General features: G+C 46.6%; 1 protein-coding gene across 4 annotated transcripts in view; it reads right to left on the bottom strand.

The window, feature by feature from the left end:
- PEMT (phosphatidylethanolamine N-methyltransferase) overlaps window positions 1-17,445 on the bottom strand; it is a 92,372-nt gene that overhangs the window by 70,905 nt on the left and 4,022 nt on the right. For 3 of the 4 annotated variants that reach the window (XM_053364808.1, XM_053364807.1, XM_053364806.1), the window contains exon 2: window positions 13,684-13,791. The exons of the other annotated variant lie outside the window; for it this stretch is intronic. In XM_053364808.1, coding sequence (XP_053220783.1) covers window positions 13,684-13,776 — 93 coding nt within the window. In that variant the 5' untranslated portion in view covers window positions 13,777-13,791. The remainder of the gene's footprint in view (window positions 1-13,683; window positions 13,792-17,445) is intronic. 4 annotated transcript variants of the gene reach the window in all.

The following is a 17,445-nucleotide window of genomic DNA, read 5'->3' as shown; positions in this document are numbered from 1 at the left end:
ATTCAGTTCACAGCTGGATCCCTGAAGGCAGGCTTTAGCTTAGAGTTACAGAAGAGGGTTTGAGTTCATCCTATATGGGAACTCATCCTACATGCTGCTGGCTGAGAGAAGAAAGGGCATCAAAAGAGGAAGGTAGCCGCATGACTGGACCTTTCGTTAGGTCTGGCCCACCTACCTGGTCACATGCAAAAGAAGGATCCTCCAAACCAGGTGTAACAGGAAGTTCAACTGGCTGGACCAACATTCCCCTGCATGTCCGCTCTAGGCAAACAGGAAATGATGTATTTGACTGCTTATGTTACACCCCACAGGCAAGCCTTATTTTGCAAGTGATGGACTGACGGTGATTTATTCTCAGTTAAACATCTGGCTAGTTCAGATGACCACCTTGAGCTAGAGCTCGATAACTTAAAGAAGAAAAGTCGCTTGATCCAGGGACACTCCAAATATATATAGGCCGGTTTCTATTTATTTTTCTTAAGGCTGACATGGACCATTCTTAGCACTGGAATATTCTTCACAACTGTGAGCAGGGCACTGGGGTGGGGGAAATAAAGGCAAGCTGGAACAATTCTCTAAAATGATTACTGCTCCTGCGGCAGGCTGCACAGAAGCAGCATTTTGGCTCCTGAAATCCAGGCATGCACATGCCTCGTTATGCACCCTTTCCCATACGCATTTTTGTACACATCTCATCTTTGAAAGGGATGCGGGTGGTGCTGTGGTTTAAACCACAGAGCCTAGGGCTTGCCGATCAGAAGGTCGGCGGTTCGAATCCCCGCGACGGGGTGAGCTCCCATTGCTCAGTCCCTGCTCCTGCCAACCTAGCAGTTCGAAAGCACATCAAAGTGCAAGTAGATAAATAGGTACCGCTCTGGCGGGAAGGTAAACAGCGTTTCCGTGCGCTGCTCTGGTTCTCCAGAAGCGGCTTAGTCATGCTGGCCACATGACCCGGAAGCTGTATGCCGGCTCCCTCGGCCAATAAAGCGAGATGAGCGCCGCAACCCCAGAGTTGATCATGACTGGACATAATGGTCAGGGGTCCTTTACCTTACATCTTTGCAGAGCTGCTTCCCAAAACTCAAAGAAGCATGAATGTCACAGGGCAGCTGTTTGCATGCCATCCTAGCCGTGGCAAGTTAGGTGCAAACCAAATTTCTTCCCCATCCATAGTATGGTGGTGGTACCCCCCCCCCAACCACCATACCCCTCCCAAGACAACATGGTTCCGCCCTCCATAATTGCATCGCTTGGATTCTAGCTCCGCTCCCCTCATTAGCCGCACGGCCGATTAGGATACTAAGTCTAGATCACCCCCACTGTTAATGCCCGCCAGTTGCAAATCAAAACCACGCTGAGGTTGTTTTGCTTCCCTGCTCACCTCTCTGAAGCCAGTATGGTAGGCGTTGATTAAGGCACCCTTAATGAAATCCTGAATACAGGACGAAAATAAAGCATTATAGGCCATTAAAATGACCAGCCAGAGGCAGCAAGACGGTGATTAGCCAGCATCATCTGGAATGCCAAGCACCCCAGGGAATGAGTCGAGCTCATCACCCTTCGCAGGGTACCTAATGTTCCCCTATTAGCAACCTTTGTGCTCCTGCCACGGTGTCCCACAGCTGCACCCAATTAGGAGCGGCAGCAACAACAACAACAACACAACAACAACAGCACCGTAACAGAGGGCACTGCTTTAATGCACCTGAAATGTGACGTTGCCAATTTGAGAAGATCAAAGTGTTTGACGTCGGTTTTAAATGATTCTCATCACGGGGGAAGCCAAGCATTATCACGATTTATAGCACAATGCTAATCAGGCAGACCCCACACCAACTACCATGCATTAATTGCGTACAGAACCACGTCAGCAAAAAAGGAAAACCCACAAGTCTCTGTTTACCTTGCCACCTGTGGGCCAAAGAAAGGGAGGAAGCAGAGATGGAACAGAGAGGAGAGGGAGGAACTGGGCTGGAGAAATCTGCATATTTCCAATCAGTCAATTAGTTCACTGATAGACTGAAATCTACCTGTTCCCAATCCATGCGTGTTTCGCGTGTTTCTACCCATTCATTTCCGCCTTAATCTGCAATTTAAACAAGCCCAAATAAGTACAGTGGTACATCAGGTTAAGAACTTACCGTATTTTTCGCTCTGTAAGACGCACCAGACCACAAGAGGCACCTAGTTTTTGGAGGAGGAAAACAAGAAAAAAAATATTCTGAATCTCAGAAGCCAGAACAGCAAGAGGGATCGCTGCGCAGCGAAAGCAGCAATCCCTCCTGCTGTTCTGGCTTCTGGGATAGCTGGACAGCCTGCATTCGCTCCATAAGACGCACACACATTTCCCCTTACTTTTTAGGAGGGAAAAAGTGAGTCTTATAGAGCAAAACATACGGTAATTCGTTCTGGAGGTCCATTCTTAACCTGAAACTGTTCTTAACCTGAAGCACCACTTTAGCTAATGGGGCCTGCCGCTGCCGCCGCATGATTTCTGTTCCCATCCTGAAGCAAAGTTCTTAACCTGAGGTACTATTTCTGGGTTAGCAGAGTCTGTAACCTGAAGCGTCTGTAACCCACGGACCACTGTATTTAAAGCAGGGGGGGTTTTCAGCTGGAACTCACTGGAATTCAGTTCCGGCCCCTCTCTGGTAGGCGTCATTGCCGTTATAAGAGAACAAAGGAGGTGTTCACGCTGAGTTCCGGCACCTCTTTTTCTAGAGAATGCTAAATATCAACACACACACACACACTTTTGGCGGGGGGGTATGTTGTGATTTGCTTAAAAATATCTCTCAAATGATGGCGATGTTCATTTTGCATGTACAGTGGTACCTCGGGTTAAGTACTTAATTCGTTCTGGAGGTCCGTTCTTAACCTGAAACTGTTCTTAACCTGAAGCACCACTTTAGCTAATGGGGCCTCCCGCTGCTGCCGCACCGCCGGAGCACGATTTCTGTTCTCATCCTGAAGCAAAGTTCTTAACCTGAAGCACTATTTCTGGGTTAGCGGAGTCTATAACCTGAAGTGTATGTAACCTGAAGTGTATGTAACCCAAGGTACCACTGGCTTAGGGCCTCATCAAACCTAAATCCAGCCCTGAGTCTGAGGCCAACCCTGCAACCTGTTTTGGGCTCACCACGCCCACCTTTCCTGCTCCTGACATCATCCATGTCGGCCATGGGGAAATTCCAGCTACAGCTAAAACACAGAAGTATCCCAGATTCTTCCTTCCATTTGCCAGCTGGAATTCCAAGCTGGCAAAGGGAGTGTCCCCTGCAGACACAACCTCCTTGATCCTGCTTCCCATCGCTTATATATTAAAAAACGTGCTATGTTGTAAGCAGAAATCACATTTTAGAGTTAATGTTTTACCAAACAGAACACAGCTCTTAGCAGGGAGCACACCTCGCCTGCAAACGGCTAAGCCCATCTGCCAGAATGCGCTTGCCCTCGCCGGTGCCCCTCCAATTTGGCAAGCGCTCTAAAATCAATGGCATTAACAACAAAACAAAACTGAGCTACGTACGTCAGAACGGAGTGAAACCATGTGACTGGTGGTGGGGTTTTTTTAAACCAAATCGTGTTCAGCCTTCCCCTGTAACGGCAGCCACAAGCCTGCACGTAACAAAAGAGGGACGCAATATTTTATATTGTTGCAGAAGAGGGGGGTTGCTTGCTTTGCCTGAAAGATGGTATTGCTATAAGAGTGACACCCTGGCATTTAGCAACCAGACTGGTCACCATAGGTGACCAGGGATTCCATACAGGTGAGTGCCTAAAATCCCAGGTAATTGCATGAAAAGAGTGGGACTGGCAAAAGAGAGATCCCTCACTTCATTTCCCTTCCACTGGTCTGTCTGCTTGGCTTCTGGGCTGGCTGCCTACGCTGGAGCTGTGTATGGCTCTTCCACTAAGATGCATAGTTAAAAAAAGAGAGAGAAGTGATTCGCAAAGAGATTACTGGCCTGCATTTCCCTTTTTTAAAATAATAATCTTTCTTAATTTAAATTACACACTTATACAAAGAATTTACAATCCCATACTACAAAAAGAAAATGAAAGAAAAAACAATTAAGAAGAAAAAAAAGAAGAAAATACAGAAAAAAGAAAAAGCAAATTTACGTACATAAAAAAACCCTTAATCTTCCTAATTAATACTTAATTAAACACTTAAATAAAAAAGACTTCTGACAAAACGAGTCTTCCAATCATTCTCATTGTACTGTTTATACTGTCATCGTTTTTCCCGCACAGTTTTATATTCTTTAATATTGTTCCTGTCTACTCCACAAACAATATTCTCCACAAGAAGGCTGATCGCCGAAGAATTGATGCTTTTGAATTCTGGTGCTGGAGGAGACTCTTGAGAGTCCCATGGACTGCAAGAAGATCAAACTGATCCATTCTTAAGGAAATCAGCCCTGAGTGCTCACTGGAAGGACAAATCCTGAAGCTGAGGCTCCAATACTTTGGCCACCTCATGAGAAGAGAAGACTCCGTGGAAAAGACCCTGATGCTGGGAAATATGGAGGGCACAAGGAGAAGGGGACAACAGAGGACAAGACGGTTGGACAGTGTTCTCGAAGCTACCAGCATGAGTTTGACCAAACTGCGGGAGGCAGTGGAAGACAGGAGTGCCTGGCGTGTTCTGGTCCAGGGGGTCACGAAGAGTCGGACACGACTAAACGACTAAACAACAAAAACAACTCCACAAACGGTATTTGTTGTGTTTACAAGTATCACTCAAGTTCTGCTGTGAAGGAGGGGGTCGCAGTCAGCAGAGAAACACAGACTTTCTAGCCTCTTTGCAGGCTAGTGGAAAACAAAAGGCAGGCTAGTAATTTTCATTGGCTTATTTGCAAGGCTGGGCAGTGACCTCTAGCTCAGAGACCGTTGCAAAAGGGGAAAAGGTAAATTCCTGGAAAGTTGGTCTGCTTTTACTAGCCATGACATCTGGCTGCAACTCTCATGTTCAGAGGCAGCATACCTTGAAAACCAGGGGCTGGGGGCTGGCAAGGCGAGACGTTTTTGATTTGAGTTTCCATTGAAATGAGGCTGCATTTTAATGTTTTAATGCTGTATTTTAATCTTGTTTTTTAAGTTGTATTTCAATCAATTTGTTTTTATATCGGTTGTTAGCCGCCCTGAGCCCGGTCTTGGCTGGGGAGGGCAGAGTATAAATGATGATGATGATAATAATAATAATAATAATAATAATAATAATGGCTGCATCCTCTCTTGCTGTCCTTAGGAGTTTCTCATAAACTTCTTGTTGGCCACTGCTGGAGGCATCGTTGTAGACTAGGTGGACCTATAGAGGTGTCAGGGAGTGGGTGGCCAGATCAGAAAAAGGACTGGGAGGAGGACAAGAAGTCAGATGTCCCAGCGAAGGATCTGAGTGGGCTCAGAAGGCACAACTGGACCCCATTAAACACTGGATCCAGAAGAGGAAGGAAGGAGGAAGGAGTTGGGTCCTAGGGAGGGGCCACGCAGATTGAAGCCCACATTGTGACATTGGTTTCATAATTTTTGACCTGGCGTTACAGTGGTACCTTGGTTCTCAGACTTAATCCATTCTGGAAGCCCGTTCCAATACCAAAGCGTTCCAAAACCAAGGCGCACTTTCCCATAGAAAGTAATACAAAACAGATTAACCCGTTCCAGACTTTTAAAAACAACCCCTAAAACAGCAATTTAGAATGAATTTTATTATCTAACAAGACCATTGATCCATAAAATGAAAGAAATAATCAATGTACTGTACTATAAAATAAATAAAGACAGTATTGTAGATGATAAAAATGAAAAGAAAAAAAATTCTTCCCTGCACTGATGATAGCCATTGTTTGGATGGGGGGCTTTTATCCTTTTCCACAGTCACACAATCTATCAATCAGTAGCTGAACTGGGTTCCACACAGTCACAAAAACAAATTAACCGAAAAAGCCTCAAAAACAAAACTGCAAAATAAATAGCAAAAACAAAAGCACCAAACTTAATCCGTTCCGGAAGTCCGTTTGACTTCCAAAGTGTTCGAAAACCAAGGCACAGCTTCTGATTGGTGCAGGCGCCCCGGAAACAATAGCCGACAGCCGCACCGGATCTTCGGCTTCTGAAAATTGTTTAAAAACCGGAACACTTACTTCCAGGTTTTCAGATTTTGAGAACCAAGGCGTTTGAGAACCAAGGTACTACAATACAATGGACACTTGGGTTGCGAACGTGATCTCTGCAGGATACACATTTGCAACCCGCAGCGGCGTGTCTGCGGATGTGCGGGTTGCGCTTCAGTGCTTCTACGCATGTGCAAAGCGCGATTTAGCGCTTCTACACATGCGCAGCCCCCGAAACCCGGAAGCAGCCCATTCTGGTAATTCTGGGTTTCGGTGGGTCCGTAACCCAAAAAAGCGCAACCTGAAGCATCTGTAACCCGAGGTATGACTGTACTACAAAACAAGCTTCTGAGTTCTTTGGAATTTGCAGGAGATACTCTCCCGCACATTGCAGTGATCTACCGGGTGCACAAGGAATAAGGCTGTCCTAAGAGTGATCTCAGCACTGCTCAGCCACCTGCCCTGGCATGCACCCACGTCCTCAGGTAATGGCTCAGGCCTTTTAACGAGAACCCAAGCGAGGTTGTCAGGAACCTTTCCAAAGCCATTTGCGAACACCCAGCAGGAACTGGAGTGCCTAATGAGTTCCAGGAATCTGGTCCCAACAGACAAAGCCATTATCTAAAGTGTGGATTCCTGCTTTCCACTTTCACACGCAAAATAACACAGAGCACAATATACACTCCAAGTGGTGCCCAGTCATTTATTTCATCAAAGGTAAATAAGAAAAGGAAACCGAGAGAGGTAAGAGAGAAATAATTTTCAGTTCTCTCTCTCTCTCTCTCTCCGCGAACCTCAAGTGCTTGGTCGTAAAATGTCATTAGAAGTGTGGGAGGGGAATAATATCAACCTGGTGCGTTCAAAGCTGAGGGGAGGAGAAAGTATGTTGCTCCTCCAGTGCCCCCTGCTGGCAAATGACAAGAATGACATGGCGAGCAAACAAGAAAGAGTGACCAAGAGACAGGTACCCAAGGGATGCGGGTGGCGCAGTAGTCTAAACCACTGAGCCTCTTGGGCTTGCCAATCAGAAGGTCGGCGGTTCAAATCCCCACAATGGAGTGAGCTCCCGTTGCTCTGTCCCAGCTCCTGCCTACCTCGCAGTTCGAAAGCACACCAGTGCAAGTAAATAAATAGGTACCACTGCGGCAAGAAGGTAAATGGCATTTCCGCGCGCTCGGGTTTCCATCATGGTGTCCCGTTGCGCCAGTAGTGGTTTAGTCCTGCTGGCCACATGACCCAGAAAGTTGTCTGTGGACAAACGCCGGCTCCCTCGGCCTGAAAGCGAGATGAGCATTGCAACCCCATAGTCACCTTTGACTGGACTTAACCATCCAGGTGTCCTTTACCTTTTACCTTTTTACCTTACCCAAAGGTCCACCTAGTCCAGCATCCTGCTTCTCAAGAGGACCAACCAGATGCCTCCTAGAAGCCCCCCCCAAAAAAAGGATTATCCCTTTCCTAATAATCGTAGGTATGTCATTCATCTGTCTCCCTGCTGTCACCAAGGATGTAAGGCATGGTTTTTCTGTTCTGCCTTTTATTTGCCAGACGCAGCAGCGGTTCTCCTCGGCTGCAGTTCACCTTCACCACAAAAGGACATCTGCTTGAGAGGAGCTTAAGAAGGGGGGAAGAAGGCCAGCCCTGCTGCCCCCCACAAAATAAGAGTGTATTGCCTCACCCCACTCACAGTTTTGATTGCGACTGGGACAGAATCCTATCCACGGATGCATCAAATATCTCCAGTTGAATGACCCAGTTTGTCGCACCTTTGTGTATAACTCAGACATGCCGAGTCATTGGAAAACTATATTTAGCAGTCGACAAGCTTTTGTCCATCATCCCCAGGTGTCGGAGTTATGAGTTAGCCTACTTAGAACCTTGCTCGCTTTACAGCCGCGAGGTTGACAAAGCGTCGATGATCAATGCCTTTCAGCCTGGGAGAGAAAGTCTCAACCGCCAGCGTCTCTCTCTCTCTCCCAGGCAGATTCAAGAGCCTCAAACCACCACCACCCTCTGGAAATGTCATTATTCAAAAAAGGGGGTATGAGAAAGGTCACCTCTATTTCTGAAATCAAAAGGCCAGAAGGAATGGGATGAACAATCCTCCCTTTTAACTCGCTATCTGGTGTGGGGACTATCGCTCCGCGAAAAAGTGAGCAGTGACAGTTAGACATCAACATCAAAATGGCTCTGAAGAACAGTTTCCAAAATGGCCTTACTCCCTGCAGGCAACTGATAACAGCTCACTATTTCTGATCAGGAAGTGAGTAAGTGAGTAAATGAATGAATGAATGAATTTCAATTGCATTTACATCCCATTTTTCCTCCAAGGGACACAAGGTGATGTGTTCTCTCCCTCCTCATTTAATCTGCACAACAACCCTAAGAGATAGGTTAGGCTCTAACCACTATACCACACTGCCCTTCTAGAATGAGAGCCTCCTTTTCCTCTTCCAGTTCCTAGCCACATGCACCTTGCCCAGCTGGAACTGGTAAGGAAGAAGGCATGGGTACACGTTCCGTATGACATCTTTCCACATTCCGTATTCAATTCTTCTTTCCAAAACTGAAAGGATGTAATGGGGGGGTGCGTCAGGTCAGGAACAGAACAACGTCGCTGGGTTAAGTTATGAAGATACTTCATGCATTCTGGAACGTCATCCAGTCTCCAGAGTGGACCATCTTTGTATTTACGAGACCGCCTCTCCTGGTATGCCCCGCAGAGGACCTTAAGGTCCATGAAGAACCATAGTTTAGAGGTCCTGGGCCCTAAGGAAGTCAGACTATCCTCCACCAGCGCCAGGGCCTTTTCAGTGATGGCTCTGACTTGGTGGAATGCTCTGTCCCATGAGACCAGAGCCCTGCAGGATTTAACCTCCTTCTGTCAGGCCTGTAAGACAGAGCTATTCCACCTGGCCTTTAATTTGAATTCAGCCTGATCTTTTATTTACCTTCTCTTCCTTCCCCCTCCCCTTTTATGAAGATCACCCGCTCTGGGACCCCACAGCTAATTCTCCCCTGGCCTCCTCGCTGGACCAAGTAGGACCAATTCAGCCAGCTAGCCCTGGGGATTATCTAATGCTTATTTCCCCTAAATTGATTTCTGAATTTTGAATTTTATTGTTATTCATGTTTTTATACTGTACTTTATGCTGCTTTTACAATTAAGTGTTTTAAATTTGTTGTTGGCTGCCCTGAGCCCGGTTTTTGAACCAGGAAGGGCGGGGTATAAATAAAAAAATATTACTATTATTATTACAACCATTTCTTCCAAGGAGGCAGTGATGGCCACCATCTTAGATAGCTTTGCAAGGCAACTGGAGGAGGAGAAAGCTATCAATGGCTACTAGCCTTGACAGCTGTGCTCTGCCTCCATGCTTAGTGGCAGTAATGCTTCTGAGTACCAGCTGCTGGAAGCCACAGGAGGGGAGAGTTGCTCTTGTGCTCAAATCCTGCTTCCAGGTTCCCCACAAGCAGTGGCAAGATCTAGCAGGCTCTTCTTGTGCTCTTCAGTGGGCACTCGCTCACCAGAGCTCCAGACAGATGTCTTCTCCAAACCCTCCTACTCAGCCAAGCTCCTCCTCACTCAGGGAGAAGTAACCTGAGGTCCTCTAGACGTGGCTGGACTCCCAGTTCCCATCAGACCCTGTGTCCTGGACTGGTTGGACACAAAAGTGTTGTGAGAGGAACTAGCTGGGGAACCACGAAGGGAAGAAGGCTCAGAGCCCAGGGCGTACTGGTGGGGCAATGATGGGTGGGAAGAGGGAGAAGATCAGGAGAAGGAACAGGGCTTTGTGAGCAGGGAGAGTCTGTGGCAGAGAGCAGCCCAGAATCAGAGGCAGAAGCTGAAGCAGGTGAATGGTTGGAGGGAGGCCAAGAGGCAGAAATGAATCTGGCTGGTGAAGAGGCCTGGGTGTCTCCCCGTTCCCTCCACACCCTCGTCTCCCAGAACCAGGAGGGGGCTGAAACAGGCAGTGACAGGCTTCACACAGGCACCAATTGCTGGTGAAAAGCCCTGGAAAAGATGGGACTTAGGCATCTGTGGCACAGCTGTCAACTTACAGATTTGAAAATAAGGGACCAGCGGCCTTGAAAATAAGGGATCAGCAGCCAAAATAAGGGATTTTCTGGGCACATGTATGTTCAACTTCTGAGCCCCTCCGAGCCAAAGGCAGAAAGCCCAGCCAGCAGCCAAACGAAGCCTCAAGCCTCAAGGAAAACCACTGTCATCTCTCCGCTGGGAAGTGCTGAGCAAAGGTGAGTCCCCAGGCAACACAGCCGATTTGATCAGGACAAGGCATGCAAGCTCCACCCACCAGTCGTTAGACTTCTTATTGGGTGAGCAACGCAGCCAAGCAACACAGTTGGAGCCTCCCTCCTCCCTGGCCGGCAGGGAGGGAGGGAGAGGAGCTGCTTCCTTTGAAACCCGGGAAATATAAGGGACATCATCAATAAGGGACAGCAGCGGGGCACGGTGCTGGGATAAGGGACTTTCCCGCCAAATAAGGGACGGTTGACAGCTATGATCTGTGGGAACCTTCTGTCTCAGCAACTGCTTCATAGAGGCAAGACCTACCAAAAAAAGAGTGGCTGTGCTCATTAGGCCTGACACTCCTTTGCAGATCCTGGTTTTTTCCTCTTCTTCTTTCTAATAAAGGGGGAACTCCACTTACCGCATGTCATCTGCTACTGGTTCGCTCCTGTCACCCTGCCTGCCAGCGTAGCCAGTGGTCAAGGACCATAAAGCATCCATAGCAGAGGAGTTGTAATTGGGGGGGAAATCCTATAAAGTCAGGGCATTCGCAGATGACTTAATAATAACAACACAAGATCTGGAGCAAAGCATTCCTGTGGCATTGGAATTAATTAAAATATATGGAAATATGGCAGGCCTAAAAGTAAACTACCCAAAAACTAAAATGCTAACTAAAAATCTAAGTACAGGAGAGAACAAAGAACTTCAAGAAATGACAGGCTTAGAGATAAAAGAATAAATTAAAATATCTAGGGGTCTGGATTTCAACAAAAAGTATCAACCTATATGAGGATAATTATGTCAAAGCGTGGAAGGAGATTAAGGGGGGAAATGGAAACGTGGAATAAATTACATCTCTCGCTATGGGGTAGAATCTCGGTGGTGAAGATGAACATCCCAAAATGATCTTCCTGTTTTTTCTCTTCTTTTTTACTTGATTTTTATTGTTGTTGTTGTTTAGTCGTTTAGTCGTGTCCGACTCTTCGTGACCCCATGGACCAGAGCACGCCAGGCACCTCTGTCCTCCACTACCTCCCGCAGTTTGGTCAAACTCATGCTGGTAACCTCGAAAACACTATCCAACCATCTCGTCCTCTGTTGCCCCTTCTCCTTGTGCCCTCCATCTTTCCCAGCATCAGTGTCTTCTCCAGGGAGTCTTCTCTTCTCATGAGATGGCCAAAGTATTGGAGCCTCAGCTTCACGATCTGTCCTTCCAGTGATTTTTATACACTTGTCCTTATTTCACGTTTTTCTTTTCTTTCTTTCTTAAGTTGTCTAAGCTTGTAATGGCATATACTGTATGGATGTATTCATTTTAACTCAATAAAGACTGACCAAAGGTAAAAAGAAAAAAAAAAAAATTGCCCTATCCCAGAAGTCATCTGACTGCAACTGTTTACCCAGCTTCCATTTCTCCCTCAGCACTTGCTCCCTCCCTCCCTTTGTTCCGATAACTCTGTTGTCAATGCCTTCTTTTTTTCCTGACAGCCGCTGCGGGTAATTCATCTAATATCTCGGCATGGTGGGTGGCATATCCTGCTCAGTCTCTAGTTGTTTGTTCGTACTTCTTAATGCCCCGCCAATGAGACTAGAGGGGCTCCAGAAAATTAGCGAAGCTCATTTCCTCTTAGTCATCTTGCTGCTGCTAAATTGGAATTTTAATGCCCCTTCCTGCCTTGATCTTCTGGCTGCCCCTGTAGCTATCACGTCGAGCATTCGCCAGCACTTACACAAAGTGAAACTTCAGGGGTAGCTGCAGAGGCTCCTGCCAGGGTGAAACATCCATCAAATTTTGGGACTGGCAGAAATAGAAGTTTCTAGAAGGCTGGTGGGACGGACCCAAGCCACATGGATCAGTAGACAAGGCAGCTTCCTGCCTTCCTGTTGAGTTTGGGGAAAGGGATGTAGCTCTCTTGGTTGCTAGACAACAAAAACTAGGCAAAAAAGGAAAAATCTAGCACCTAGTGAAAAATAAATAAATAAACCCAGCACCGTCCCTTCTCTCAGATTGGCTACCAAGAGAAGCCCCAAATAGGCTGGGTCTTGTAGCGTGAAAAGGCGGAGTTACTCCTGGCGTCCACCACCAGGTCATTCTAGAGCCTAGGGGCAGCTGCAGTGAAGACTCTACACCAGCGGTTCTCAACCTGTGGGTCCCCAGATGTTGTTGGACTACAATGCCCATCATCCCTGAGCTCTGGCCTTGCTAGCTAGGGGTGATGGGAGTTGTAGTTCAACAACATCTGGGGAACCACAGGTTGAGAAAGGCTGCTCTGCACCCTCACTGCTACTGAGTGGACTTCACACACACGCACACACACACACACACACACACACACACAAAGGCAAATGGAGCAAGGATGTCGCACCTACTTCCAGGAGAGCTGTGTCAGCACCATGACACTCACCGATAGGGCAGCCCAGACAGCGGGGTCAAGGGAAGTCAGGCAGTCCAGTCACATGTAGTCGGAACTGCCAGATCCTGACCAGGGTGGTAGCATGCACAGTGGAGCAAAAATGCATCTTGTCAGCACCCTGGAGAGCTCCCAGCAGAGAGAGCTTGCTAGGACTCCCTCTGGGAGATCTGTTGCCTCAGCTGCATGCTGAACTCTTCTGAGATCTGCTGAAGGCTGGATGGCCTGGTCCTCTTAGCCCCACCCCATATGAGCAGCTGTCTGTTCCTTTAAACAGACCTAGTTTGTAACCACTGGCTCCTACAGCATGGAGGCAGTGAGGGATGGCTGCAGGGCTGTCATCCAAACAGAAGAAGGGTTTGCTGGTCCTGTGATGGGTGGATGTCTGCCTCTGAGCTAGACGGAGGATTGTGGCCAGAGTACATGACAAAGACCAAGTCAAGAGAGGTTGACTTGCATGGGAAAGAGGCAGTCTTAAGATTTGCAGGTCTTGGACAAACATTTTCTTGTGCACTCCTGCTTGCCTCTGCAGAGCTCATCAACTGTGGCTTGCCAGCACTATCCTGAGATCACCGCTTTCCAACTGATTGGCTTTTCAATCCCCGCGCCGTGCAATCATGGCAGAGTAAAAGCAATTGATTGCAGCCTCTGTGTCTCCTCAGAACAGTAAGAATAATAAAAAAAATCATAACGGGAGAAAGCAAAGGAAGAGTTCAAAGAGTCAAGGGCATTCAAGCACTGGAGGAGGAAACAAAGAAAACCCATCACTCATTGAAAAAGTTCACTAAGAGAGGAAGCGCTGGTGCAGAACTAGGCCAAACCATGGTGACTCCCTCTGACAGGCAGAAAACCTAAAAATACAACTCCCGGTCAGTGAATCGGCAAAATAAACAAAACATACCAGATTCCAGAAAAGCGGGTTAAAGGCGATGCAGAGGACAGCTATCCCAAAGCTGGGGTCGGTCACATCCACGAAATCAAGGAGCAGAGACATGGCCGAGAGATCAACCTGCAAAGGACAGTGGAAGTTAGTTGGGGCAACCAGGTGTAGCGCCCAGCAAGAGCTTCCACACAGGGCTGCTTCAGATGAAACACAAACCGCGTGGTTTGGGCTAATCATACTTGAGACTCTGAACTATACTTTGCATTCCAGGTGTACCAACAAAACCATGGTTTGGGACACTGATCTACCATTGGGAACTGCTGTTTGGGAAACATCTTAGGGTTCCCAGAAAACAGGGGGTGGAGGTAGAGAAGGGGCACAAACCATGGTTGGTCTGAATGTCTGGGATGCTAACCATGGCTTACCCATACATATCAGTTACAGATAGGTAGCCGTGTTGGTCTGCCATAGTCAAAACAAAAAAATATTTTCCTTCCAGTAGCACCTTAAAGACCAACTAAGTTAGTTCTTGGTATGAGCTTTCGTGTGCATGCACACTTCTTCAGATACTGTATCTGAAGAAGTGTGCATGCACACGAAAGCTCATACCAAGAACTAACTTAGTTGGTCTTTAAGGTGCTACTGGAAGGAAAATATTTTTTTGTTTTGACCATACATATCAATCATTGTGGAGAAGGAATAATAATAATAATAATAACAGTTGTAATTGGGGGGGATCTCATGAATATTCATCAGCACCTCCACATAAATCTCTCTTCATATACATTTATGTATACAATTTTGCTGAATATACTCATTTTTGCCGCATATACTCATAAAAGCAATTTCAATGCATGCTTTCTACCCTAGTACAGTGGTATCTCAGGTTACATACGCTTCAGGTTACATACTCTGCTAACCCAGAAGTAGTGCTTCAGGTTAAGAACTTTGCTTCAGGATGAGAACAGAAATCGTTCTCCAGCGGCGCGGTGGCAGCAGGAGGCCCCATTAGCTAAAGTGGTGCTTCAGGTTAAGAACAGTTTCAGGTTAAGAACGGACGTCCGGAACGAATTAAGTACTTAACCCGAGGTACCACTGTACATGCATGTTGGTACACACTCACTGGACTGAGAACTGTGTTGAAGATTGGGAGAAAGGTGAATTTTCAAAGGATTGCTGTGGCTTCGGTTTATGTACAGCTTCCAAAAGTGTGCATTAGGCAGGCAAGTCTTTAAATGTGAACTAGATTGATTGATTGATTGATTGATTTCCCAACCTTAGCCTCATGCCTCTGTAAGCACCTAACAGCACACTGCATGTATATATTTAAACATTTAAGTATATAGCATTTACATATTTACACACACAGTTTGTGAATATTTACATTGTGTTATCACCAGGCTGCGCATCACTTTCCTTTTGGGTAAAGATGGAGGCAAAGTAGGTGTTGAATAGATCCACCTTTTCTCTGTCACCCAATTGCATTTCTCCACGTTCCCCACGCAGAGGACCTACCGCTTGCTTGTTCTTCCTCTTCCTTCGAACATAGCCAAACAAACCTTTATTATTATTTTTAACCACTCTTGCAAGCCTGAGCTCATTCTGAGCTTTAGCCAGCCTGACTTTCCCCCTGCAACTGTTGGCTACTCGTGTATATTCCTCCTTTGTTATTTCCCCTTTCTTCCATTTCTTATACGTGCCCTTCTTAACTCACAGCTCATCTGCAAGCTCCTTAAGCAGCCACAATGGTTTCCTTAGATGCCTCCCGCTTTTCTTTCTTGTTGGAACTGTCTGCATTTGGGCCTTCAATATTTCACCTTTAGGAAACTCCCATTCATCTTGGATTTCCTTCTCATTGAGTCTTTCTGACCATAGAATCTCACCCTGGGGGTCCTTAAGGTTTTTGAAACCAGCCTTCGTGAAGTCCAGAGCGCATGCAAACTTATGAAGCTAACTGTCATTCACCAGGACAGATCTTTGTGGCTTAGGGCCCTCGTATTTACGGGACCGCCTCTCCTGGTAAGCCCTGCAGAGGACCTTAAGGTCCATGAATAATCATAGTTTAGAGGTCCCAGGCCCTAAGGAAGTCAGACTATCCTCCACCAGGGCCAGAGCCTTCTCAGTGATGGCTCCGACCTGGTGGAATGTCCTGTCCCATGAGACCAGGGCCCTGCGGGATTTAACTTCCTTCCACAGGGCCTGTAAGACAGAGCTATTCCGCCTGGCTTTCAATTTGAACTTAGCCTAATTTTTTATTCCCCTTCCTTCCCTCCCCCTCCCCTTTTTATGAAGATTACCCACTCTGGGATCCCACAGCTCATTCTCCCCTGGTCTCCTCGCTGGCCCAAGTAGGACTAATTCAGCCAGCTAGCCCTGGTGATCATCTAATGTTTATTGGATGGATTTCCCTCCTGAATAGATCTTTGAATTCTGAACTTATTGTTATTCACGTTTTATATTGTATTTTATGCTGTTTTTTGTTGCATCAATTAAGTGTTTTAAATTTGTTGTTAACTGCCCTGAGCCTGGTTTTCTGAACTGGGAAGGGCGGGGTATAAATATTATTATTATTATTATTATTATTATTATTATTATTAGGCAGAGGACTAACCAACTCTGACAGGCAGAGGCTCTCCAAGAAGCCACTCTTGGCACCCATTAAGATCATAAGGAAAGTCTGCTGGATCAGGCCAATGGCCCATCTAGTCCAGCATCCTGTTCTCACAGTGGGCAACCAGAAGGACGCAAGACCTCCATGCTCTCCAGCAACTTGTATTCAGAAGCATCACTGCCTTCAACCGTGGAGGCAGAGCTGAGCATCATAAACTAGTTGCCATTGACAGCCTTATCCTCCATGAATTTGTCTAATCTTATTTTCATCCAGGCCATCACTGCTTCATGTGGCAGTGAGTTCCATAGTTTAACTACGCACTGTTTGTAGAAATCCATTCTTTTGCCTCTCCTGAACCTTCCAACATTCAGTTCTAGTGCTATGGTGTTGGGAGGGGGTACTTTTCTCTGACCACTTTCTTCCTGCAATCCACGCATTAGCTTAAGAAAAAGTCGGCAATAGGTATTTGTTCTTTCTTCAGTTCTTTGTCCGCAGTGTAGCTAAAAACAACAACCCATGCTCCCTGTGAATGCCGTAAGACTCCAGATTCTTTTTGCTCCAAAGTTCATTGCCAATTTTTCACAATTATCTCCCAAGGCCCTTGTTCCCAGAAAGAAACCCAAAGGGCACCCAGTCCCCAGCAGAACGACCTCCATTAATTCTTAGAAGAAATAGCAATTTATCACCTTTCAGTTCTGGAGGGACAGAGGTGGGGAGAAACAATGGCAGAAGGTTCCAGCACAGAAGCCTAAACTTCCTTTACCAAACGCAAACTGAAAGCTGCTTGTTATTTCACTCATATTTTTATATATCACCAAAGATGCCATCCTTAAGGGAAGAAGAAGAGGAGTTTGGATCTGATATCCCGCTTTATCACTACCTGAAGGAGTCACAAAGCGACTAACAATCTCCTTTCCCTTCCTCCCCCACAACAAACACTCTGTGAGGTGAGTGGGGCTGAGAGACTTCAGAGAAGTGTGACTGGCCCAAGGTCACCCAGCAGCTGCATGTGGAGGAGCAGGGAATCGAACCCGGTTCACCAGATTACGAGACTACCGCTCTTAACCACTACACCACACTTCAGAAAACAAAAAGGCACTTAATTCGCTATTCTCAGGTGGGATTCAATCACATGCAGACTTATAATTGATTGGGATGTCTGGGGCAAC

Source organism: Podarcis raffonei, chromosome 14, assembly GCF_027172205.1.
Source record: "Podarcis raffonei isolate rPodRaf1 chromosome 14, rPodRaf1.pri, whole genome shotgun sequence".
Taxonomy (NCBI): domain Eukaryota; kingdom Metazoa; phylum Chordata; class Lepidosauria; order Squamata; family Lacertidae; genus Podarcis; species Podarcis raffonei.
Note: the sequence above shows the minus strand (reverse complement) of the source record. Positions and strands in the feature narration are given on the sequence as shown.